Here is a 26,612-nt window from a genome sequence, read left to right as displayed (position 1 = left end):
CCCAGTCTAGAATGAACATTTCATCAGAAAACCAACCCAGTCTAGAATGAACATTTCATCAGAAAACCAACCCAGTCTAGAATGAACATTTCATCAGAAAACCAACCCAGTCTAGAATGAACATTTCACCAGAAAACCAATCCAGTCTAGAATGAACATTTCACCAGAAAACCAATCCAGTCTAGAATGAACATTTCATCAGAAAACCAACCCAGTCTTGACTGAACATTTCACCAGAAAACCAACCCAGTCTAGAATGAACATTTCACCAGAAAACCAACCCAGTCTAGAATGAACATTTCACCAGAAAACCAATCCAGTCTAGAATGAACATTTCACCAGAAAACCAACCCAGTCTAGAGGTCGACCGATTAATCGGAATGGCCGATTAATCAGGGCCGATTTCAAGTATTCATAACAATCGGTAATGGGCTGGTCCTCCAATAATCGGTATCGGCGTTGAAAAATCATAATCGGTCGACCTGTAATCCAGTCTAGACTGAACATTGCATCAGAAAACCAATCCAGTCTAGAGTGAACATTGAATCAGATGGGTCTACAGACAATGTTTTATACTAAATATGTATCAATAGTAAGTAGAAAAGATAAAACACATTGAAAAACATTTAGGATAAATGCAGTAAAGTGAGTGTGTGGTGACTTACAGCAGGGGCAGCCTTGGGGGGGACGAAAGTCTCAATGTCTTTCCTGGTGACTCTACCATCAGGACCGGAGCCTGAAACACACAAAAAACATATGTCAGAGAGAGGAAGGTGTGTGTGTGTGTGTGTGTGTGTGTGTGTGTGTGTGTGTGTGTGTGTGTGTGTGTGTGTGTGTGTGTACACTCACCACTGACCTGGGCCAGGTCAATGCCCTTCTCGGCAGCGAGCTTCTTGGCTAGCGGGCTGGCGAAGACACGCCCTTTCCGTGGGGTTGCCGGGGCTACGTGAGCTGGGCTAGCTGCTGCAGGAGTGGTTGCCGGGGCTACGTGAGCTGGGCTAGCTGCTGCAGGACTGGGGGCTGCAACCTAGAGGACACAGTGTTGTTGCCTTGTGTCGCTATGAGGTGATGTTCTGATATTCTCTAGTCTGTCAGAGAACTATCTGGAAAATGTAGCAAGATCTCTAACAACGCTAGCTAACAAGATATAATACAACGCTAGCTAACAAGTTATAATACAACGCTAGCTAACAAGTTATAATACAAGATCTAACAACGTTAGCTAACAAGATATAATACAAGATGTAACAACGCTAGCTAACAAGTTATAATACAAGATCTAACAACGCTAGCTAACAAGATATAAAACGAGATCTCTAACAACGCTAGCTAACAAGATATAATACAAGATCTAACAACGCTAGTTAACAAGTTATAATACAAGCTCTAACAACGCTAGCTAACAAGTTATAATACAAGATGTAACAAAGCTAGCTAACAAGATATAATACAAGATCTAACAACGCTAGCTAACAAGATATAAAACGAGATCTCTAACAACGCTAGCTAACAAGTTATAATACAACGCTAGCTAACAAGTTATAATTTTCCCCAGCACTGAGCAAGGGGGTTAGGGGGTGTTACCGGTATTGGGGGAGGGGTTAGGGGGTGTTACCGGTATTGGGGGAGGGGTTAGGGGGTGTTACCGGTATTGGGGGAGGGGTTAGGGGGTGTTACCGGTATTGGGGGAGGGGTTAGGGGGTGTTACCGGTATTGGGGGAGGGGTTAGGGGTGTTACCGGTATTGGGGGAGGGGTTAGGGGGTGTTAAAAATGGCGGTGTTCGCTTTAGCAATCTCACTAGTATAAAGACCTCCTCCATTCCTGCCATTATTGAAAGAGATTGTGATACCTCACATCTCAAAATTGGGTTACTTAATGGTAGATCCCTCACTTCGAAGGCAGTTATAGTCAATGAACTAATCACTGATCATAATCTTGATGTGATTGGCCTGACTGAAACATGGCTTAAGCCTGATGAATTTACTGTGTTAAATGAGGCCTCACCCCCTGGTTACACTAGTGACCATACCCCCCGTGCATCCGGCAAAGGCGGAGGTGTTGCTAACATTTACGATAGCAAATTTCAATTTACAAAACAAAAAACAATGACGTTTTCGTCTTTTGAGCTTCTAGTCATGAAATCTATGCAGCCTACTCACTCACTTTTTATAGCTACTGTTTACAGGCCTCCTGGGCCATATGCAGTGTTCCTCACTGAGTTCCCTGAATTCCTATCGGATCTTGTAGTCATAGCAGATAATATTCAAATTTTTGGTGACTTTAACATTCACATGGAAAAGTCCACAGACCCACTCCAAAAGTATTTCGGAGCCATCATCGACTCAGTGGGTTTTGTCCAACATGTCTCTGGACCTACTCACTGCCACAGTCATACTCTGGACCTAGTTTTGTCCCATGGAATAAATGTTGTGGATCTTAATGTTTTTCCTCATAATCCTGGACTATCGGACCACCATTTTATTACGTTTGTAATCACAACAAATAATCTGCTCAGACCCCAACCAAGGAGCATTAAAAGTCGTGCTATAAATTCTCAGACAACCCAAAGATTCCTTGATGCCCTTCCAGACTCCCTCTGCCTACCCAAGGACGTCAGAGGACAAAAATCAGTTAAGCACCTAACCGAGGAACTCAATTTAACCTTGCGCAATACCCTAGATGCAGTTGCACCCCTAAAAACTAAAAACATCTGTCATAAGAAACTAGCTCCCTGGTATACAGAAAATACACGAGCTCTGAAGCAAGCTTCCAGAAAATTGGAACGGAAATGGCGCCACACCAAACTGGAAGTCTTCCGACTAGCTTGGAAAGACAGTACCGTGCAGTATCGAAGAGCCCTCACTGCTGCTCGATCATCCGATTTTTCCAACTTAATTGAGGAAAATAAGAACAATCCGAAATTTCTTTTTGATACTGTCGCAAAGCTAACTAAAAAGCAGCCTTCGCAAATGGAGGATGGCTTTCACTTCAGCAGTAATACATTTATGAACTTCTTTGAGGAAAAGATCATGATCATTAGAAAGCAAATTACGGACTCCTCTTTAAATCTGGGTATTCCTCCAAAGCTCCATTGTCCTGAGTCTACACAACTCTGCCAGGACCTAGGATCAAGGGAGATACTAAAGTGTTTTATTACTATATCTCTTGACACAATGATGAAAATAATCATGGCCTCCAAACCCTCAAGCTGCATACTGGACCCTATTCCAACTAAACTACTGAAAGAGCTGCTTCCTGTGCTTGGCCCTCCTATGTTGAACATAATAAACGGCTCTCTATCCACCGGATGTGTACCAAGCTCACTAAAAGTGGCAGTAATAAAGCCTCTCTTGAAAAAGCCGAATCTTGATCCAGAAATTATAAAAAACTAATCGGCCTATATCGAATCTTCCATTCCTCTAAAAAAATTTTGAAAAAGCTGTTGCACAGCAACTCACTGCCTTCCTGAAGACAAACAATGTATATGCAACGCTTCAGTCTGGTTTTAGACCCCATCATAGCACTGAGACTGCACTTGTGAAGGTGGTAAATGACCTTTTAATGACGTCAGACCGAGGCTCTGCATCTGTCCTCGTGCTCCTAGATCTTAGTGCCGCTTTTGATACAATCGATCACCACATTCTTTTGGAGAGATTGGAAACCCAAATTGGTCTACACGGACAAGTTCTGGCCTAGTATAGTTCTTATCTGTCGGGAAGATATCAGTTTGTCTCTGTGAATGGTTTGTCCTCTGACAAATCAATTGTACATTTCGGTGTTCCTCAAGGTTCCGTTTTAGGACCACTATTGTTTTCACTATATATTTTACCTCTTGGGGATGTCATTCGAAAACATAATGTTACATTTCACTGCTATGCGGACGACACACAGCTGTACATTTCAATGAAACATGGTGAAGCCCCGAAATTGCCCTCGCTAGAAGCCTGTGTTTCAGACATAAAGAAGTGGATGGCTGCAAACTTTCTACTTTTAAACTCGGACAAAACAGAGATGCTTGTTCTAGGTCCCAAGAAACAAAGAGATCTTCTGTTGAATCTGACAATTAATCTGGATGGTTGTACAGTCGTCTCAAATAAAACTGTGAAGGACCTCGGCGTTACTCTGGACCCTGATCTCTCTTTTGAAGAACATATCAAGACTGTTTCAAGGACAGCTTTTTTCCATCCACGTAACATTGCAAAAATCAGAAACTTTCTGTCCAAAAATGACGCAGAAAAATTAATCCATGCTTTTGTTACTTCTAGGCTGGACTACTGCAATGCTCTACTTTCCGGCTACCCGGATAAAGCACTAAACAAACTTCAGTTAGTGCTAAATACGGCTGCTAGAATCCTGACTAGAACCAAAACATTTGATCATATTACTCCAGTGCTAGCCTCCCTACACTGGCTTCCTGTTAAGGCAAGGGCTGATTAAGGTTTTACTGCTAAACCAAAAAGCATTACATGGTCTTGCTCCTACCCATCTTTCCGAGTTGGTCCTGCCGTACATACCTACACGTACGCTACGGTCACAAGACGCGGGCCTCCTAATTGTCCCTAGAATTTCTAAGCAAACGGCTGGAGGTAGGGCTTTCTCCTATAGAGCTCCATTTTTATGGAATGGTCTGCCTACCAATGTGAGAGACGCAGACTCAGTCTCAACCTTTAAGTCTTTACTGAAGACACATCTCTTCAGTAGGTCCTATGATTGAGTATAGTCTGGCCCAGGAGTGTGAAGAGGAACGGAAAGGCTGGAGCAACGAACCGCCCTTGCTGTCTCTGCCTTGCCGGTTCCCCTCTTTCCACTGGGATTCTCTGCCTCTAACCCTTTTACAGGGGCTGAGTCACTGGCTTACTGGTGTTCTTCCATGCCGTCCATGGGAGGGGTGCGTCACTTGAGTGGGTTGAGTCACTGACGTGGTCTTCCTGTCTGGGTTGGCGCCCCCCTTGGGTTGTGCCATGGCGGAGATCGTTGTGGGCTATACTCGGCCTTGTCTTAGGACGGTAAGTTGGTGGTTGGAGACATCCCTCTAGTGGTGTGGGGGCTGTGCTTTGGCAAAGTGGGTGGGGTTATATCCTGCCTGTTTGGCCCTGTCCGGGGGTATCATCGGATGGGGCCACAGTGTCTCCTGACCCCTCCTGTCTCAGCCTCCAGTATTTATGCTGCAGTAGTTTATGTGTCGGGGGGCTAGGGTCAGTCTGTTACATCTGGAGTATTTCTCTTGTCTTATCCGGTGTCCTGTGTGAATTTAAATATGCTCTCTCTAATTCTCTCTTTCTCTCGGAGGACCTGAGCCCTAGGACCATGCCTCAGGACTACCTGGTATGATGACTCCTTGCTGTCCCCAGTCCACCTGGCCGTTCTGCTGCTCCAGTTTCAACTGTTCTGCCTGCGGCTATGGAACCCTGACCTGTTCACCAGACGTGCTTGTTGCACCCTCGACAACTACTATGATTATTATTATTTGACCATGCTGGTCATTTATGAACATTTTAACATCTTGACCATGTTCTGTTATAATATCCACCCTGCACAGCCAGAAGAGGACTGGCCACCCCTCATCGCCTGGTTCCTCTCTAGGTTTCTTCCTAGGTTTTTGGCCTTTCTAGGGAGTTTTTCCTAGGGAGTTTTTCCTAGCCACCGTGCTTCTAAACCTGCATTGCTTGCTGTTTGGGGTTTTAGGCTGGGTTTCTGTACAGCACTTTGAGATATCAGCTGATGTACGAAGGGCTATATAAATACATTTGATTTGATTTTGATTTGTTACCGGTATTGGGGGAGGGGTTAGGGGGTGTTACCGGTATTGGGGGAGGGGATAGGGGGTGTTACCGGTATTGGGGGAGGGGATAGGGGGTGTTACCGGCATTGGGGCTGGGGGTATAGGGGGTGTTACCGGCATTGGGGCTGGGGGTATACGGGGTGTTACCGGTATTGGGGCTGGGGGTATAGGGGGTGTTACCGGTATTGGGGCTGGGGGTATAGGGGGTGTTACCGGTATTGGGGCTGGGGGTATAGGCGGTATGGGGCTGGGGGTATAGGGGGTGTTACCGGTATTGGGGCTGGGGGTATAGGGGGTGTTACCGGTATTGGGGCTGGGGGTATAGGGGGTGTTACCGGTATTGGGGCTGGGGGTATAGGGGGTGTTACCGGTATTGGGGGAGGGGTTAGGGGGTGTTACCGGTATTGGGGCTGGGGGTTAGGGGGTAGTGTATTACCGGTATTGGGGCTGGGGGTATAGTGTATTACCGGTATTGGGGCTGGTAGCGGGGTAGAGACCTCAGCCCCTCCCGTCTCTACGTAGTCGCTGAAGGCAGCGATGTCACTCTCCTTCTCCACGATGATGCAGAGAGGAGCCCCCAGAGGAACATCACGTGTTCCCTCAGACACCATGATCTTAGCCAGGTAACCCTCCTCCTGCACCTCAAACCCTACACACACACACACACACCATACCATACACCACACACACACACACACACCATACACCACACACACACACACCACACACACACACACACACCATACACCACACACACACACACACACACACACACACACCACACCACACCATACACCACACACACACACCACACACCCACCATACACACACACACACACACACCATACACCACACACACACACACCCCACACACCATACACCACACACACACCATACCATACACCACACACACACACACCCCACCACCACACACACACACACACACACACACACACACACACACACACACACACACACACACACACACACACCATACACCACACACACACCATACCATACACCACACACACACACCCCACACACCACACACACACCCCACACACACAGTTACAATTGATATCACAGTCTGTCTGTGTGTTTATACAGTGTGTGTGTGTGTGTGTGTGTGTGTGTGTGTGTGTGTGTGTGTGTGTACTAACCGATGGTAGCCTTGTCTGTCTCTATCTCTGCCAGTAAATCTCCTTCACTGAGTTTCTCTCCAACCTTCTTCTCCCAGCGCTGCACCGTCCCCATGGTCATAGTAGGAGACAGGGCTGGCAGACACACCTAACACACACACACAGACAGACACACACACACACACGAGACACAGACAGAGAGACAGACAGACAGACAGACAGACAGACACACAGACAGACAGAGAGAGAGACACACAGAGAGACAGACAGACAGACAGACACACAGACAGACAGACAGACAGACAGAGAGAGAGACACACAGACAGACACACAGACAGACAGACACACAGACAGACAGACAGACAGACAGACAGAGAGAGACAGACAGACAGACAGACAGACAGACAGACAGACAGACAGACAGACAGACAGACAGACAGACAGACAGACAGACAGAGACAGACAGACAGACAGACAGACAGACAGACAGACAGACAGACAGACAGACAGAGACAGACAGACAGACAGACAGACAGACAGACAGACAGACAGACAGAGACAGACAGAGAGACAGAGAGATGAGTAGACAGACAGACCTAACACATGGTTCTGATCAGACTAACTGGACCGGAGATGCAGACTGGTCGGGGTGATCCTACCTTCATGTGGGTTGGTAGGGAGCTGCCAGGGGGCGGGGGAGGGGGCGGGGCAGCTGCAGAAGGGGCGGAGCCAGCAGCCAGCTTGTCCAACGTCAGGTCCTTAAAGGCTGGGATCAGATCAGCACTGATAACACACACACACACACACACACACACACACACACACACACACGGAGGTGATAACACACACACACAGACACAACCACAACACACACACATACGGAGGTGATAATCACACACACACACACACACACACACACAGTAAAATAGACTCAAACATACACACCCCTGTGGACAACACACACAGACGTACCTGTCGACAGTGATGCAGATGACAGAACCCACGGAAACTGCAGTTCCTTCAGCTACCAGGATCTTAGCCAGGTAACAGTCCTCCAGCAGCTCAAACCCCACCGTGGCCTTGTCAGTCTCCACCTAACACACATACAGTTAACCAGGTCAGTGTTCACTACAGTGAGGGGGAAAAAAGTGTTTGATCCCCTGCTGATTTTGTACGTATGCCCACTGATAAAGAAATGATCAGTCTATAATTTTAATGGTAGGTTTATTTGAACAGTGAGAGACAGAATAACAACAACAAAAATCAAGAAAAACGCATGTCAAAAATGTTATAAAATGATTTGCATTTGAACCTGTTGGGGCTAGGGGGCAGTATTTTCACGGCCGGATAAAAAACGTACCCGATTTAATCTGGTTACTACTCCTGCCCATATAGAATATGCATATAATTATTAGCTTTGGATAGAAAACACTCCAAAGTTTCTAAAACTGTTTGAATGGTGTCTGTGAGTATAACAGAACTCATATGGCAGGCCAAAACCTGAGAAGATTCCATACAGGAAGTGCCCTGTCTGACAATTTGTTGTCCTTCTGTTGCATCTCTATCGAAAATACAGCATCTGTGCTGTAACGTTGCACTTTCTAAGGCTTCCATTGGCTCTCTAAAGCCGCCAGAAAGTGGAATGGGGTGTCTGCTGTCTCTGGGCAAAGTACAGCAGCAAAGTTTGTAAGTGGTCAGCCTGGGGACAGTGAGACTGAGATGCGCGGTCACGAGACTTCTCAATTTTTTTCTTTCAGCCTTTGAATGAATACAACGTCGCCCGGTTGGAATATTATCGCTATTTTACGAGAAAAGTAGCATAAAAATGTATTTTAAACAGCGTTTGACATGCTTCGAAGTACGGTAATGGAATATTTTGAATTTTTTTGTCACGAAATGCGCTCGCGCGTTACCCTTCGGATAGTGACCTGAACACACGAACAAAACGGCGGTATTTGGATATAACTATGGATTATTAGGAACCAAAATAACATTTGTTGTTGAAGTAGAAGTCCTGGGAGTGCATTCTGACGAAGAACAGCAAAGGTAATCCAATTTTTCTAATACTAATTCTGAGTTTAGTGAGCCCCAAACTTGGTGGGTGTCAAATTAGCTAGCCTGTGATGGCCGAGCTATGTACTCAGAATATTGCAAAATGTGCTTTCGCCGAAAAGCTATTTTAAAATCTGACATAGCGTTTGCATAAAGGAGTTCTGTATCTATAATTCTTAAAATAATTGTTATGTATTTTGTCAACGTTTATCATGATTAATTTAGTAAATTCACCGGAAGTTTTCGGTGGCTATGCATGTTCTGAACATCACATGCTAATGTAAAAAGCTGGTTTTTGATATAAATATGAACTCCATTGAACAAAACATGCATGTATTGTATAACAATGTCCTTGGAGTGTCATCTGATGAAGATCATCAAAGGTTAGTGCTGCATTTAGCTGTGGTTTTGGTTTTTGTGACATATATGCTAGCTTGAAAATGGCTGTGTGATTATTTTTGGCAGGGTACTCTCCTGACATAATCTAATGTTTTGCTTTCGCTGTAAAGCCTTTTGGAAATCGGACAATGTGGTTAGATTAACGAGAATCTTGTCTTTAAAATGGTGTAAAATAGTCATATGTTTGAGAAATTGAAGTTATAGCATTTTTGAGGTATTTGTATTTCACGCCACGTGATTCCACTGGCTGTTGACTAGGGTGGGACGCAAACGTCCCACTGGCCCAGAGAGGTTAATGAGGGAAATAAGTATTTGACCCCTCTCAATCAGAAAGATTTCTGGCTCCCAGGTGTCTTTTATACAGGTAACGAGCTGAGATTAGAGCACACTCTTAAAGGGAGTGCTCCTAATCTCAGCTTGTTACCTGTATAAAAGACACCTGTCCACAGAAGCAATCAATCAATCAGATTCCAAACTCTCCACCATGGCCAAGACCAAAGAGCTCTCCAAGGATGTCAGGGACAAGATTGTAGACCTACACAAGGCTGGAATGGGCTACAAGACCATCGCCAAGCAGCTTGGTGAGAAGGTGACAACAGTTGGTGTGATTATTCACAAATGGAAGAAACATAAAAGAACTGTCAATATCCCTCGGCCTGGGGCTCCATGCAAGATCTCACCTCGTGGAGTTGCAATGATCATGAGAACGGCGTGGGGGGGGACATGTCCCGTGCGGGGGACGGGACATGCCCCGTGATGGGGGGGGGACATGCCCCGTCGTGGGGGGACGGACATGCCCTGTGGTGGGGGGGGGGGGGAGGACATGCCCCGTGGTGGGGGGGGGGATTATGCAGGAGATTATGTTCAATCTGTAGATGGAAAAATGAGCTAAAAAGATATACTAAATATATACAAAAGAAAGAAATTATATATACAAGGGACGGGACAAGACAATCAAAACATCCCACTGCTACGCCATCTTGGATATCTGGGAGTTGAACTGCAGAGTGAAGGAAATGCAGCCAACCAGTGCTCAGCATATGTGGGAACTCCTTCAAGACTGTTGGAAAAGCATTCCAGGTGAAGCTGGTTGAGAGAATGCAAAGCTGTCAAGGCAAAGGGTGGCTACTTTGAAGAACCTAAAATCTAAAATATATTTTGATTTGTTCAACACTTTTCTGGTTACTACATGATTCCATGTGTGTTATATCATAGTTTTGATGTCTTCACTATTATTCTACAATGTAGAAAATAGTAAAAATAAAGAAAAACCCTTAATTGAGTGTCCAAACCTTTGACTGGTACTGTACATTCAAAAATATACTCAACACACATTATCTTCACACATATTTTAAATTCTTCAGAATGGTGTTTTCCTGCTAACTAACTGTATGTAAATGTTATTGCTGTCATTCTGACCACTGTGGGTGGACACCCTAATTGGTTACACACCCAATGCATATGGGTCCGGTAAACTTTTCAAATAGCCGGTAAATTAATATCTTGCCGGTCACGTTGTCCGGCGCCACATTTTCCTAACAGAAAACCTGGGTGTGTGTGTGTGTGTGTGTACTCACCTCAGCGATAAGGTCTCCCTCATTGATCTTGTCTCCCTCCTTCTTCTCCCAGCGAGCGATGGTTCCAGTCTGCATGGTGGGGGACAGAGCAGGCAGCTCCACCTACCACCACACACACACACACACACACACACACACACACACACACACACACACACACACACACACAGAGTCTGAATCTCTTTATTAAACACATATTTAATTGTTAACAGCCTATGGGCCCAATTTGCATGTGGAAAAAAGTGAGAAAACCTCCACCTGAACAGTAATATATCTAGTAAACCTCCCACCTGAACAGTAATATATCTAGTAAACCTCCCACCTGAACAGTAATATATCTAGTAAACCTCCCACCTGAACAGTAATATATCTAGTAAACCTCCCACCTGAACAGTAATATATCTAGTAAACCTCCCACCTGAACAGTAATATATCTAGTAAACCTCCCACCACAACAGTAATATATCTAGTAAACCTCCCACCTGAACAGTAATATATCTAGTAAACCTCCCACCTGAACAGTAATATATCTAGTAAACCTCCCACCACAACAGTAATATATCTAGTAAACCTCCCACCTGAACAGTAATATATCTAGTAAACCTCCCACCTGAACAGTAATATATCTAGTAAACCTCCCACCTGAACAGTAATATATCTAGTAAACCTCCACCTGAACAGTAATATATCTAGTAAACCTCCACCTGAACAGTAATATATCTAGTAAACCTCCCACCTGAACAGTAATATATCTCATAAACCTCCCACCTGAACAGTAATATATCTCATAAACCTCCCACCTGAACAGTAATATATCTAGTAAACCTCCCACCTGAACAGTAATATATCTAGTAAACCTCCCACCTGAACAGTAATATATCTAGTAAACCTCCCACCTGAACAGTAATATATCTCATAAACCTCCCACCTGAACAGTAATATATCTAGTAAACCTCCCACCTCAACAGTAATATATCTAGTAAACCTCCCACCTGAACAGTAATATATCTAGTAAACCTCCCACCTGAACAGTAATATATCTCGTAAACCTCCCACCTGAACAGTAATATATCTAGTAAACCTCCCACCTGAACAGTAATATATCTAGTAAACCTCCCACCTGAACAGTAATATATCTAGTAAACCTCCACCTGAACAGTAATATATCTAGTAAACCTCCCACCTGAACAGTAATATATCTAGTAAACCTCCCACCTGAACAGTAATATATCTAGTAAACCTCCCACCTGAACAGTAATATATCTAGTAAACCTCCCACCTGAACAGTAATATATCTAGTAAACCTCCCACCTCAACAGTAATATATCTAGTAAACCTCCCACCTCAACAGTAATATATCTAGTAAACCTCCCACCTCAACAGTAATATATCTAGTAAACCTCCCACCTCAACAGTAATATATCTAGTAAACCTCCCACCTCAACAGTAATATATCTAGTAAACCTCCCACCTGAACAGTAATATATCTAGTAAACCTCCCACCTGAACAGTAATATATCTCATAAACCTCCCACCTGAACAGTAATATATCTAGTAAACCTCCCACCTGAACAGTAATATATCTAGTAAACCTCCCACCTGAACAGTAATATATCTAGTAAACCTCCCACCTGAACAGTAATATATCTCGTAAACCTCCCACCTGAACAGTAATATATCTAGTAAACCTCCCACCTCAACAGTAATATATCTAGTAAACCTCCCACCTGAACAGTAATATATCTAGTAAACCTCCCACCTGAACAGTAATATATCTCGTAAACCTCCCACCTGAACAGTAATATATCTAGTAAACCTCCCACCTGAACAGTAATATATCTAGTAAACCTCCCACCTGAACAGTAATATATCTAGTAAACCTCCACCTGAACAGTAATATATCTAGTAAACCTCCCACCTGAACAGTAATATATCTAGTAAACCTCCCACCTGAACAGTAATATATCTAGTAAACCTCCCACCTGAACAGTAATATATCTAGTAAACCTCCCACCTGAACAGTAATATATCTAGTAAACCTCCCACCTCAACAGTAATATATCTAGTAAACCTCCCACCTCAACAGTAATATATCTAGTAAACCTCCCACCTCAACAGTAATATATCTAGTAAACCTCCCACCTCAACAGTAATATATCTAGTAAACCTCCCACCTCAACAGTAATATATCTAGTAAACCTCCCACCTGAACAGTAATATATCTAGTAAACCTCCCACCTGAACAGTAATATATCTAGTAAACCTCCACCTGAACAGTAATATATCTAGTAAACCTCCCACCTGAACAGTAATATATCTAGTAAACCTCCCACCACAACAGTAATATATCTAGTAAACCTCCACCTGAACAGTAATATATCTAGTAAACCTCCCACCTGAACAGTAATATATCTAGTAAACCTCCCATCTGAACAGTAATATATCTAGTAAACCTCCACCTGAACAGTAATATATCTAGTAAACCTCCCACCTGAACAGTAATATATCTAGTAAACCTCCACCTGAACAGTAATATATCTAGTAAACCTCCACCTGAACAGTAATATATCTAGTAAACCTCCCACCTGAACAGTAATATATCTAGTAAACCTCCCACCTCAACAGTAATATATCTAGTAAACCTCCCACCTCAACAGTAATATATCTAGTAAACCTCCCACCTCAACAGTAATATATCTAGTAAACCTCCCACCTCAACAGTAATATATCTAGTAAACCTCCCACCACAACAGTAATATATCTAGTAAACCTCCCACCTGAACAGTAATATATCTCGTAAATCTCCCACCTGAACAGTAATATATCTAGTAAACCTCCCACCTGAACAGTAATATATCTAGTAAACTTCCACCTGAACAGTAATATATCTAGTAAACCTCCCACCTGAACAGTAATATATCTAGTAAACCTCCCACCTGAACAGTAATATATCTAGTAAACCTCCCACCTGAACAGTAATATATCTAGTAAACCTCCCACCTGAACAGTAATATATCTAGTAAACCTCCCACCTGAACGGTAATATATCTCGTAAACCTCCCACCTCAACGGTAATATATCTAGTAAACCTCCCACCTCAACGGTAATATATCTAGTAAACCTCCCACCTGAACGGTAATATATCTAGTAAACCTCCCACCACAACAGTAATATATCTAGTAAACCTCCCACCACAACAGTAATATATCTAGTAAACCTCCCACCTCAACAGTAATATATCTAGTAAACCTCCACCTGAACAGTAATATATCTAGTAAACCTCCCACCTGAACAGTAATATATCTAGTAAACCTCCCACCTGAACAGTAATATATCTAGTAAACCTCCCACCTGAACAGTAATATATCTAGTAAACCTCCCACCTGAACAGTAATATATCTAGTAAACCTCCACCTGAACAGTAATATATCTCGTAAACCTCCCACCTCAACAGTAATATATCTAGTAAACCTCCACCTGAACAGTAATATATCTAGTAAACCTCCCACCTGAACAGTAATATATCTAGTAAACCTCCCACCTCAACAGTAATATATCTAGTAAACCTCCCACCTCAACAGTAATATATCTAGTAAACCTCCCACCTGAACAGTAATATATCTAGTAAACCTCCCACCTGAACAGTAATATATCTAGTAAACCTCCCACCTGAACAGTAATATATCTAGTAAACCTCCCACCTGAACAGTAATATATCTAGTAAACCTCCCACCTGAACAGTAATATATCTAGTAAACCTCCCACCTGAACAGTAATATATCTAGTAAACCTCCCACCTGAACAGTAATATATCTAGTAAACCTCCCACCTGAACAGTAATATATCTAGTAAACCTCCCACCTGAACAGTAATATATCTAGTAAACCTCCCACCTGAACAGTAATATATCTAGTAAACCTCCCACCTCAACAGTAATATATCTAGTAAACCTCCCACCTCAACAGTAATATATCTAGTAAACCTCCCACCTGAACAGTAATATATCTAGTAAACCTCCACCTGAACAGTAATATATCTAGTAAACCTCCCACCTGAACAGTAATATATCTCGTAAACCTCCCACCTGAACAGTAATATATCTAGTAAACCTCCCACCTGAACAGTAATATATCTAGTAAACCTCCCACCTGAACAGTAATATATCTAGTAAACCTCCACCTGAACAGTAATATATCTAGTAAACCTCCCACCTCAACAGTAATATATCTAGTAAACCTCCCACCTGAACAGTAATATATCTAGTAAACCTCCCACCACAACAGTAATATATCTAGTAAACCTCCACCTGAACAGTAATATATCTAGTAAACCTCCCACCTCAACAGTAATATATCTAGTAAACCTCCCACCTGAACAGTAATATATCTAGTAAACCTCCCACCACAACAGTAATATATCTAGTAAACCTCCCACCTGAACAGTAATATATCTAGTAAACCTCCCACCTGAACAGTAATATATCTAGTAAACCTCCCACCACAACAGTAATATATCTAGTAAACCTCCCACCTGAACAGTAATATATCTAGTAAACCTCCCACCTGAACAGTAATATATCTAGTAAACCTCCCACCTGAACAGTAATATATCTAGTAAACCTCCCACCTCAACAGTAATATATCTAGTAAACCTCCCACCTGAACAGTAATATATCTAGTAAACCTCCACCTCAACAGTAATATATCTCGTAAACATCAATGAGAGTCAGGAGTTTTGAATACCGCAACTAGTGTTTGCATGATATGCAAATGCATTTTCAAACTGGTTGAACAATGACCATTTTCTCCAAAGTATTGTTTGTTTGTTATTATTTGTGTATTAATATTTGCATGGAGTGAGCACTGTGACTAAACTCTAGCTGGCTGTATTTCATACATGGAAAGCATGGAATATGGGCAATGCAGAAATAATGACAACCTGAAGATAAACAACTTGTTCAATATACATGTAGCACCTTTAAAATCAGTGGCCGCCATTGTTGTCATTCCCTGAATATACACTGAGTGTACAAAACATTAGGAACATTACAGACTGACTGGTGAATCCAGGTGAAAGCTATGATCCCTTATTGATGTCACTTGTTAAATCCACTTCAATCAGTGTAGATGAAGGGGAGGAGACATGTTAAAGAGGATTTTTATGCCTTGAGCCTTGAGGATTGTGTGTGTGTGCCATTCAGAGGGTGACTGGACAAGACAAATATTGTAAGTGCCTTTGAACGGGGTGTGGTAGTAGGTGCAAGGCGCATCGGTTTGTGTCAAGAACTGCAACGCTGCTGGGGTTTTCACACTCAACAGTTTCCTGTGTGTATCATGAATGGTCCACCACCCAAAGGACATCCAGCCAACTTGACACAAATGTGGGAAGCATTGGAGTCAACATGGGCCAGCATCCCTGTGGAACGCTTTCAACACCTTGTTGAGTCCACGTCCTGACGAATTGAGGCTGTTCTGGGGTCAAAGGGGGGGTGCATTTTAAAACTATACTAAATATATTCACGTCACCAAATAATTGATTAAAACACAGTTTTGCAGTGAAGGTCTACAGTAGCCTCAACAGCACTCTGTATGGTAGCACCATGGTGTAGCCGGAGGACAGCTAGCTTCCGTCCTCCTCTGTGTACATTGACTACCATACAAAACCTAGGAGGCTCATGGTTCTCACCACCTTCCATAGACTTACTAATTATGACAACTTCCGGAGGACGTCCTCCAGCCTATCAGAGCTCTTGCAGCATGAACTGACATGTTATCCACCCAATCATAAGATCAGAGAATTAATCTAGTACTGAAAGCATAAGCTACAGCTAACTAGCGCTCCAGTGCATAAACGTCGGTCAGTAGTTGACTCAAAGAGAGAGAAAGACAATAGTTGAACAGATTAATTTCTTCCAAAATGAAGAAGCAAGAGAGAGCTAGAGAGAGAGTTTAAAAAAAGTTTAATTTTCAGTTTCACTTTCTTAGCTAGTTTAGTCTACTCAAACAGAGGGATGCTATGTTAGCTAACTGGCTATGACTATCCAACAACACTGGAACTCTTCCAAGGGAAAATAACTTTCTGCTTTTACTAATTTATAGCCACTGTAGCTTCCTGGTGTTAGTCAGTAAGAAATTTAGCTCTATGTTGACTAACGTTACTGCATGATTGTAGCGGGTTTACTAACGCGTTAGTTCTATTAGCTATGTTGACTATGAAATTACTTTAGCTAATATGGGGACAACGATGTGGGCTGTGTGTAGCGGTTATGATATGGTTTGGCTTGGAAATATTTTTTGGGTCACATACAGCTGATGTGTCGTCCATTGAAGTCCATAAGCGAAGGGAAAAGGTGAGAGGAGAGCGCAAAGATGCAAGAAGGAATACAACGTGGCTGCTATGAAAGTGAACTGTGTTTACTCGTGCTCAGGGGTGTATTCATTCTGCTGATTCTGTGGAAATCATGTTTTTTTTAAACGGAAGCAAACAGAACGAAACAGGGATAAACATACCTGAATTTGTCCAATAGAAACTCTCATTTCTAACTGTTGGACTAATGCCTACACCCTGGATCAGCTAGATGCAGGCCAGAGTGTGCAAGGCGGTATTGACTGGGCCAATGTCATTACTCAAATGTTTCTCTCGACCTGTGTGGATCTACATTGTAAACTTCCATTCATAGGCTGGGTTGTAGCAACCTCATAATGGGTACAGGGACAATTTGAGTATCATGTAGAAGCCTAAACCCATCACTGTTACATTGAACTGGGTGAATATGAAGGACAGTATCCTAAACCCATCACTGTTACATTGAACTGGGTGAAGGACAGTATCCTAAACCCATCACTGTTACATTGAACTGGGTGAATATGAAGGACAGTATCCTAAACCCATCACTGTTACATTGAACTGGGTGAAGGACCAGTATCCTAAACCCATCACTGTTACATTGAACTGGGTGAAGGACAGTAACCTAAACCCATCACTGTTACATTGAACTGGGTGAATGGAATATGAATGACAGTCATCCAATATGCTGTAATAGAAATAAGGCCATGCTCATGAAAATAATGATAATTGTCCTCCCTCAACGGCACTGACCATCACTGGATGAAAATGTGTGGTTTGCACACCTTTCTGACCTATGTTACATATATGTAATATTTCATAAATATTTCCAGGAGTGTTGAATAAAAAAACATGTTATTTGGGGTCTCCTTGGGCAGTCCTAATCACTACTTAACTTTCATGCATTGAAAACTTGGTCCTGGTTTATAAAAGTTAACGTTCACTGACACACAATTCAAAACAATTTCGATGGCTTGCATGGCAATAAAGCTGCATGGCAATAAAGCTGCATTTATCATCTTTCGGATCTATTTGGGTCGGATACTGACCTGACCCAACTTGGATGCGATTCTCTCTCACCTCGGAAATGTTTTGGGTAGGATCTGCTCCACCTTGGATCGGATATCGAATTGAACGCATCCAATTCGGTTCGGATCTGAATTTTAGGATCCGAGAAGACTTCTAGTCATAGCCCACACAATCACTTAGTTAACTAGCTAGCTGGCTAGCAAGCTACACCACTAAAGTTACCTTCTGGTGCGGTGGTAGGCTGTAGAAGCGCTGGGTGCCGCTGGCGGACAGGGCCGTTCTGCTGGCGAACACCACGGTGTTCAAACTACCTCCATTGCAAACAGCCCTTGACCGGACAAAACCGTGGTAAAGCCTCGGATGACAAGGTCCCGGAGAGGGGCGAGGGCTCAGGGCAGGCCCCGGTAGGGCACCACGGCACCGGGGAATCGCTGAAGAATTCCTCAGCCGCAGGACGAGACGAAGCATTTCGTCTTGGTTAGTTTAGTCGCTAAATACCTTTTAGATCCCGCTGGATCTACTCCGGTACCGGAATAGCTGGTAGCAATAAAGTATCTTTCTGTCCCCCGAACCAGCCCAGGTAGCTCTGTGCTCACTTTCCAATGACCTCTCTCATCACAACACACCGCTTTACGGCTCTCCTTCCCCCGTCCTACGCCCGTCCTAAACTAGGTTGCCAGGTTGGGTAAAACTATGTCTTTCCAAATTCAGTTGAAACTCTCCCACATCATTTCATGTGTACTTTTTTTTGAGCCGTGTTATATTTACTTAATCAGTATGACATTGAGATGAATATAGCCACGTTTATTTACCCAATTCTTTAGATAACATCATAAGGCCAGTCTCTACTAGTGTTTGTCTAGTTGTCACAGTGAGTAACAACTGTAATTCTAAAAAAAAAATATCGGTATCTGGCAACGTTGAGGACTCGGTTTACTGTCGTAAAAGAGTCGCAAAGCGTCTCCTCTGGGAGCTCTGCAGTTTGGTAGTAGCGCCACCTGGGGGCGCTGACAGGCCGGATTGGCCGGATTGATGTATTCAATTGAGTACAACAGTAGATAAAACCACATGCTTTTCAATGAACACATTGTGCTATATAAATAAAGTTTGATTTCAATGATAACATTACAGCTGTAGAATATTTTCACGTGAAGACATGTGAAGTTTTTCCATAAACTTTTAATTTATATCTTGTGATTTTATCACTTGACATGTCAATCAAATAGCGGGAAGGATCCTATAAATCAAGACTGTATAAATGGATGTACCACTCTGAATAAATAAACACTGTGCCTTTGAAGATCGTCTCTGGTCATGAAACTACAATACCAGCTGGATGTCTAAACAAAGTCAATTCTGAATGTCAATCGATTTTTAGATTCAATCTCATCAATGACAAAAATTGTATTATTATACATTTTTGTACCCCCTTTTTCTCCCCAATTTCGATCTTGTCTCATCGCTGCCAACTCCCCAACAGGCTCGGGAGAGGCGAAGGTCGAGTCGTGCGTCCTCCGAAACACGACCCGCCAAACCGCGCTTCTTAATACCCGCCCGCTTAACCCGGAATCCAGCTGCACCAATGTGTCGGAGGAAACACCATTCACCTGACGACCGAGGTCAGCCTGCAGGCGCCCGGCCCGCCACAGGGAGTCGCTAGAGCGCGATGAGCCAAGTAAAGCTGAAATAGACACCAACGTCGACATACTGTACAAACATATATCTAGGCTAAGTAATACAAAAATATTTTTTGATCTACTGCTCTGCTAACTAGCTAGCTAAAGTGTAGTCAGTGGCTAGCTAAGACAGAGAAAGGGGTCGAAGAAGTTCAACACTTTATTCAATTCATTTCAATACAGCATATAGATTTATCATGGATTGGGCACAGGTCTCGGATCGCGCTGGTGAACGGTAGCTGACAGTGTCGGCTGGAGACGACCTGCAGCAGCTTCCTGCAGGAAGTTGTAGTCTTGCTGAGGTCTTCTCTGTAAGCTAATTAGCATTTCAAATTTGAGTCAAATATATTGATACAACTTACACGGTTATCAAAACATCACGCCAAGATAAGCCTATACCAAATATATACTTAATTTTAAGTGTTTGTAAAATTCACTGTTGAAAAATTAATGGTGGAAAAACAATTGGAACAATTTCCGTGTTTGACCGCTAGGTTTTATGGGTATTATGACGCGTCCACTATGAGTTTATAGTATCAGTAACCAGGTTTCCATCCAACCTTTTTATGCGAGTAAAGACATGTCGGATAAAACATGTCCTGACAGGCCTGATGGAAACAAACTTTCCAAATGTCGACAAAACTAAATACGCTAGACAAGGTGGGATCTTTTTGTGTCGGTAAAATGAATTATGCGAGAAATGTCAAACGCTTTTATGCGCAAATATTGATATAATAACCATCATATTTATTAGGCTACAGATTAAATAAAGGATGAACTTCACAGGGTGGTGAAAGTGCATGGTGATGAGCTTGATGCTTATTTCCAGTAAATATTGAGGGTCTTATGGTGACATGATCGTCGATGATTGGCTGCCGTTTTACAGAAATGGTACTATTTTGTCCATAATAATCTCATTATGTAGGCCATTCATGCGCTCTAGCCAACAGCGCTCTTGGCTAGAACACGTGCCAATACCAGAATGGGCACACTTGCTATAACGCGACATCAGTAGAGTTGAAAATGCAATGCATTTAACATGTATTTTTTATTCGGTACATGGGAATTTACCCGCAAAACGTATTTTTATGTGCACTAAGTCATCACGCAACAAGTCAATTTAATAGAAACACATCTCTGGTGGGAAAATGTGCATATTGTTTTTATTAAAATGCTTAAAACATGTCTGTCCGGTGGTTCGGAGCGGTTATTAAAACATGGAGGTCTGGTACAGAGACATGGGGCAGTTCCAGACCGCAGGATCAGTCAGTTAGCCGGCTAACAAACATTCTAAAATAATGTCATCTTTTCAAGAGATGAGACTTGAAACTGGCATCATGGCAATAACGTCAAGGAATAACTGGCATCATGGCAATAACGTCAAGGAATAACTGGCATCACGGCAATAACGTCAAGGACTAACTGGCATCATGGCAATAACGTCAAGGACTAACTGGCATCACGGCAATAACGTCAAGGAATAACTGGCATCATGGCAATAACGTCAAGGACTAACTGGCATCATGGCAATAACGTCAAGGACTAACTGGCATCACGGCAATAACGTCAAGGAATAACTGGCATCATGGCAATAACGTCAAGGACTAACTGGCATCATGGCAATAACGTCAAGGAATAACTGGCATCATGGCAATAACGTCAAGGACTAACTGGCATCATGGCAATAACGTCAAGGAATAACTGGCATCATGGCAATAACGTCAAGGACTAACTGGCATCACGGCAATAACGTCAAGGAATAACTGGCATCATGGCAATAACGTCAAGGACTAACTGGCATCACGGCAATAACGTCAAGGACTAACTGGCATCACGGCAATAACTGACTTGACAAAAATATTCAAGTTCAGCTTTATAAATATATCAGTAAATCAAGAGATATATTTTACTCCTAATCAGAGTTATCTGGCTTAACTTACTGATCCTGCTTTTGCAACAGCTCAGTGTTCTGATGCTCAACTCTACTGCAAAAACATTCTCCTCTGTAAACAATACAAAACATAATTCATTCTAAATAAAAACAACATTTTAAACCAGAATAGAAATATATTAACAGGAATGTACAACAAAAACAATGACAATTCAGCAGTGTTTAATCTACAGTAACGTTATACCTCAGTCCGTCCAGATTGTAATTATATACTGCAGAAAAGCATGTCCTTCATAAGGCACAGTTCTCAAAGGATTTAGTAACAGTGTGTTCCTCAGCAACACCTCTCTAGGTCCTTTAGTAACAGTGTGTTCCTCAGCAGCTGGGGCCTTCAGTTCCTCAGCAGCTGGGGCCTTCAGTCCCTCAGCAGCTGGGGCCTTCAGTCCCTCAGCAGCTGGGGCCTTCAGTCCCTCAGCAGCTGGGGCCTTCAGTTCCTCAGCAGCTAGGGCCTTCAGTCCCTCAGCAGCTGGGGCCTTCAGTCCCTCAGCAGCTGGGGCCTTCAGTTCCTCAGCAGCTGGGGCCTTCAGTCCCTCAGCAGCTGGGGCCTTCAGTTCCTCAGCAGCTGGGGCCTTCAGTTCCTCAGCAGCTGGGGCCTTCAGTCCCTCAGCAGCTGGGGCCTTCAGTCCCTCAGCAGCTGGGGCCTTCAGTTCCTCAGCAGCTGGGGCCTTCAGTTCCTCAGCAGCTGGGGCCTTCAGTTCCTCAGCAGCTGGGGCCTTCAGTTCCTCAGCAGCTGGGGCCTTCAGTTCCTCAGCAGCTAGGGCCTTCAGTTCCTCAGCAGCTGGGGCCTTCAGTTCCTCAGCAGCTGGGGCCTTCAGTTCCTCAGCAGCGGGGGCCTTCAGTTCCTCAGCAGCTGGGGTCTTTAGTTCCTCAGCAGCTGGGGCCTTCAGTTCCTCAGCAGCTGGGGCCTTCAGTTCCTCAGCAGCTGGGGTCTTTAGTTCCTCAGCAGCTGGGGCCTTCAGTCCCTCAGCAGCTGGGGCCTTCAGTCCCTCAGCAGCTAGGGCCTTCAGTTCCTCAGCAGCTGGGTAACAATGTCTGCAGCATTGAAGGTTCCCGAGAACATAGTGGCCTCCATCATTCTTAAATGGAAGAAGTTTGGAACCACCAACACTTCCTAGAGTTGGCCTCCTGGCCAAACTGAGCAATCGTGGGAGAAGGGTCTTAGTCAGGGAGGTGACCAAGAACCCGATGGTTACTCTGACAGAGCTCTTCTGTGGAAATGGGATAATCTTCCAGAAGGACAACCATCTCTGCAGCACTCCACCAATCAGGCCTATGGTAAAGTGGCCAGATGGAAGCCACTCCTCAGTAAAAGGCACATGACAGCCCGCTTGGCGTTTGCTAAAAGGAACCTAAAGGACTCAGACCATGAGAAACAAGATTCTCAGGTCTGCTGAAACCAAGATTGAACTCTTTGGCCTGAATGCAAAGCGTCATGTCTGGAGGAAACCTGGCACCATCCCTACGGTGAAGCATGGTGGTGGCAGCATCATGCTGTGGGATTGTTGTTCAGGACTAGTCAGGATCAAGGCAAAGATGAACGGAGCAAAGTACAGAGAACCTTGATGAAAACCTGCTCCAGAGCGCTCAGGACCTCAGACTGGGGCGAAGGTTCACCTTCCAACAGGACAATGACCCTAAGCACACAGCCAAGACAACGCAGGAGTGGCTTTGGGACAAGTCTCTGAATGTCCTTGAGTGGCCCAGCCAGAGCCCAGACTTGAACACGATCAAACATCTCTGGAGAGACCAGAAAATAGCTGTGCAGCGACGCTCCCCATCCAACCTAACAGAGGTTGAGAGGATCTACAGAGAAGAATGGGAGAAACTCCCCAAATACAGGTGTGTCAAGCTTGTAGCGATATACCCAAGAAGCCTCCAGGCTGTAATCGCTGCCAAAGGTGCTTCAACAAAGTACTGAGTAAAGGGTCTGAATACTTATGTAAATGTGATATTGATTTCTTTTTAAATACATTTGCAAAAATGTCTGAAAACCAGTTTTTGCTTTGTCATTATGGGGTATTGTGTGTATTTTTTTATCCATTTTAGAATAAGTCTGTAACGTAACAACATGTGAACAAAGTCAAGGGGTCTGAATACTTTCCGAAGGCACTGTATGTCCTTTAGTTCCTCAGCAGCTACAGTTGAAGTCGGAAGTTTACATACACCTTAGCCAAATACATTTAAACTCAGTTTTTCACAATTCCTGACCTTTAATCCTAGTAAAAATTCCCTGTCTTAGGTCAGTTAGGATCACCACTTTATTTAAGAATGTGAAATGTCAGAATAATAGTAGAGAGAATGATTTACTTCAGCTTTTATTTATTTCATCACATTCCCAGTGGGTCGGAAGTTTACATACACTCAATTAGTATTTGGTAGCATTGCCTTAAAATTGTTTAACTTGAGTCAAACGTTTTGGATAGCCTTCCACAAGCTTCCTACAATAAGTTGGGTGAATTTTTGGCCCATTCCTCCTGACAGAGCTGGTGTAACTGAGTCAGGTTTGTAGGCCACCTTGCTCTCACACGCTTTTTGAGTTCTACCCACAAATTTTCTATAGGATTGAGGTCAGGGCTTTGTGATGGCCACTCCAATACCTTGACTTTGTTGTCCTAAAGCCATTTTGCCACAACTTTGGAAGTATGCTTGGGGTCATTGTCCATTTGGAAGACCCATTTGTGACCAAGCTTTAACTTCCTGACTGATGTCTTGAGATGTTGCTTCAATATATCCACATAATTTTCCTTCTTCCTGATGTCATCTATTTTGTGAAGTGCACCAGTCCCTCCTGCAGCAAAGCACCCCCACAACATGATGCTGCCACCCCCATGCTTCACGGTTGGGATGGTGTTCTTCGGCTTGCAAGCCTCCCCCTTTTTCCTCCAAACATAACGATGGTCATTATGGCCAAACAGTTCTATTTTTGTTTCATCAGACCAGAGGACATTTCTCCAAAAAGTACAATCTTTCTCCCCATGTGCAGTTGCAAACCGTAGTCTGGCTTTTTTATGGCGGTATTGGAGCAGTGGCTTCTTCCTTGCTGAGCGGCCTTTCAGGTTATGTCGATATAGGACTCGTTTTACTGTGGATATAGATACTTTTGTACCTGTTTCCTCCAGCATCTTCACAAGGTCCTTTGCTGTTGTTCTGGGATTGATTTGCACTTTTCGCACCAAAGTACGTTCATCTCTAGGAGACAGAACACGTCTCCTTCCTGAGCGGTATGACGGCTGCGTGGTCCCATGTTGTTTATACTTGCGTACTATTGTTTGTACAGATGAACGTGGTACCTTCAGGCGTTTGGAAATTGCTCCCAAGGATGAACCAGACTTGTGGAGGTCTACAATTGTTTTCTGATGTCTTGGCTGGTTTCTTTTGATTTTCTCATGACGTCAAGCAAAGAGGCACTGAGTTTGAAGGTAGGCCTTGAAATACATCCACAGGTACACCTCCAATTGACTCAAATGATGTCAATTAGCCTATCAGAAGCTTCTAAAGCCATGACATCATTTTCTGGAATTTTCCAAGCTGTTTAAAGGCACAGTCAACTGAGTGTATGTAAAATTCTGACCCACTGGAATTGTGATACAGTGAATTATAAGTGAAATAATCTGTCTGTAAACAATTGTTGGAAACATGACTTGTGTCATGCACAAAGTAGATGTCCTAACCGACTTGCCAAAACTATAGTTTGTTAACAAAAAGTTTGGAGTGGTTGAAAAATGAGTTTTAATGACTCCAACCTAAGTGTATGTAAACCACCGACTTCAACTGTAGGGCCTTTAGTTCCTCAGCAGCTGGGGCCTTCAGTTCCTCAGCAGCTGGGGCCTTCAGTTCATCAGCAGCTGGGGCCTTCAGTTCCTCAGCACCTGGGGCCTTCAGTTCCTCAGCAGCTGGGGCCTTCAGTCCCTCAGCAGCTGGGCCTTCAGTTCCTCAGCAGCTGGGGCCTTCAGTCCCTCAGCAGCTGGGGCCTTTAGTTCCTCAGCAGCTGGGGCCTTCAGTTCCTCAGCAGCTGGGGCCTTCAGTCCCTCAGCAGCTGGGGCCTTCAGTCCCTCAGCAGCTGGGGCCTTCAGTTCCTCAGCAGCTAGGGCCTTCAGTTCCTCAGCAGCTGGGGCCTTCAGTTCCTCAGCAGCTGGGGCCTTCAGTTCCTCAGCAGCTGGGGCCTTCAGTTCCTCAGCAGCTGGGGTCTTTAGTTCCTCAGCAGCTGGGGCCTTCAGTTCCTCAGCAGCTGGGGCCTTCAGTCCCTCAGCAGCTAGGTAACAATGTCTGCAGCATTGAAGGTTCCCGAGAACATAGTGGCCTCCATCATTCTTAAATGGAAGAAGTTTGGAACCACCAACACTCTTCCTAGAGCTGGCCTCCTGGCCAAACTGAGTAATCGTGGGAGAAGGGTCTTAGTCAGGGAGGTGACCAAGAACCCGATGGTTACTCTGACAGAGCTCTTCTGTGGAAATGGGATAATCTTCCAGAAGGACAACCATCTCTGCAGCACTCCACCAATCAGGCCTATGGTAAAGTGGCCAGATGGAAGCCACTCCTCAGTAAAAGGCACATGACAGCCTGCTTGGCGTTTGCTAAAAGGAACCTAAAGGACTCAGACCATGAGAAACAAGATTCTCAGGTCTGCTGAAACCAAGATTGAACTCTTTGGCCTGAATGCA

The 26,612-nt window shown here is 43.8% G+C and overlaps 2 protein-coding genes across 2 annotated transcripts in view; both read right to left on the bottom strand.

Moving 5' to 3' along the window:
* The window catches only part of LOC106563967 (dihydrolipoyllysine-residue acetyltransferase component of pyruvate dehydrogenase complex, mitochondrial), a 42,864-nt gene extending 23,898 nt beyond the window's left edge, over window positions 1-18,966 (bottom strand). The window contains exons 1-8 of the mRNA XM_045690327.1: window positions 18,547-18,966; window positions 10,951-11,052; window positions 7,895-8,016; window positions 7,582-7,705; window positions 6,944-7,070; window positions 6,251-6,432; window positions 850-1,027; window positions 666-736 (exon numbers count right to left, since the gene is read on the bottom strand). Coding sequence (XP_045546283.1) covers window positions 666-736; window positions 850-1,027; window positions 6,251-6,432; window positions 6,944-7,070; window positions 7,582-7,705; window positions 7,895-8,016; window positions 10,951-11,052; window positions 18,547-18,792 — 1,152 coding nt within the window. The 5' untranslated portion in view covers window positions 18,793-18,966. The remainder of the gene's footprint in view (window positions 1-665; window positions 737-849; window positions 1,028-6,250; window positions 6,433-6,943; window positions 7,071-7,581; window positions 7,706-7,894; window positions 8,017-10,950; window positions 11,053-18,546) is intronic.
* Window positions 18,967-20,147: 1,181 nt separating this feature from the next.
* Window positions 20,148-26,505, bottom strand: LOC123725122 (fibrous sheath CABYR-binding protein-like). The gene is made up of 3 exons (XM_045688923.1): window positions 26,502-26,505; window positions 25,821-25,874; window positions 20,148-22,945 (listed from the first exon to the last, which is right to left on the bottom strand). The coding sequence occupies exons 1-3, from the start codon at window positions 26,503-26,505 to the stop codon at window positions 22,137-22,139; spliced, it is 867 nt and encodes a 288-aa protein (XP_045544879.1). The 3' UTR covers window positions 20,148-22,136.
* Between the last annotated feature and the right edge of the window lie 107 nt (window positions 26,506-26,612).

The sequence above is a fragment of the Salmo salar genome, chromosome ssa11 (genome assembly GCF_905237065.1).
Source record: "Salmo salar chromosome ssa11, Ssal_v3.1, whole genome shotgun sequence".
Classification (NCBI taxonomy): Eukaryota; Metazoa; Chordata; class Actinopteri; order Salmoniformes; family Salmonidae; genus Salmo; species Salmo salar.
The sequence above is the reverse complement of the archived record's forward strand: the minus strand, read 5'-3'. Positions and strand labels throughout refer to the sequence as shown.

Coding starts and splice junctions, on each gene's coding strand:
- LOC123725122 (XM_045688923.1), bottom strand. Junction 22,946..25,820: donor TGAGGAACTGAAGGCCCCAG/GTGCTGAGGAAC, acceptor TGAAGGCCCTAG/CTGCTGAGGGACTGAAGGCC.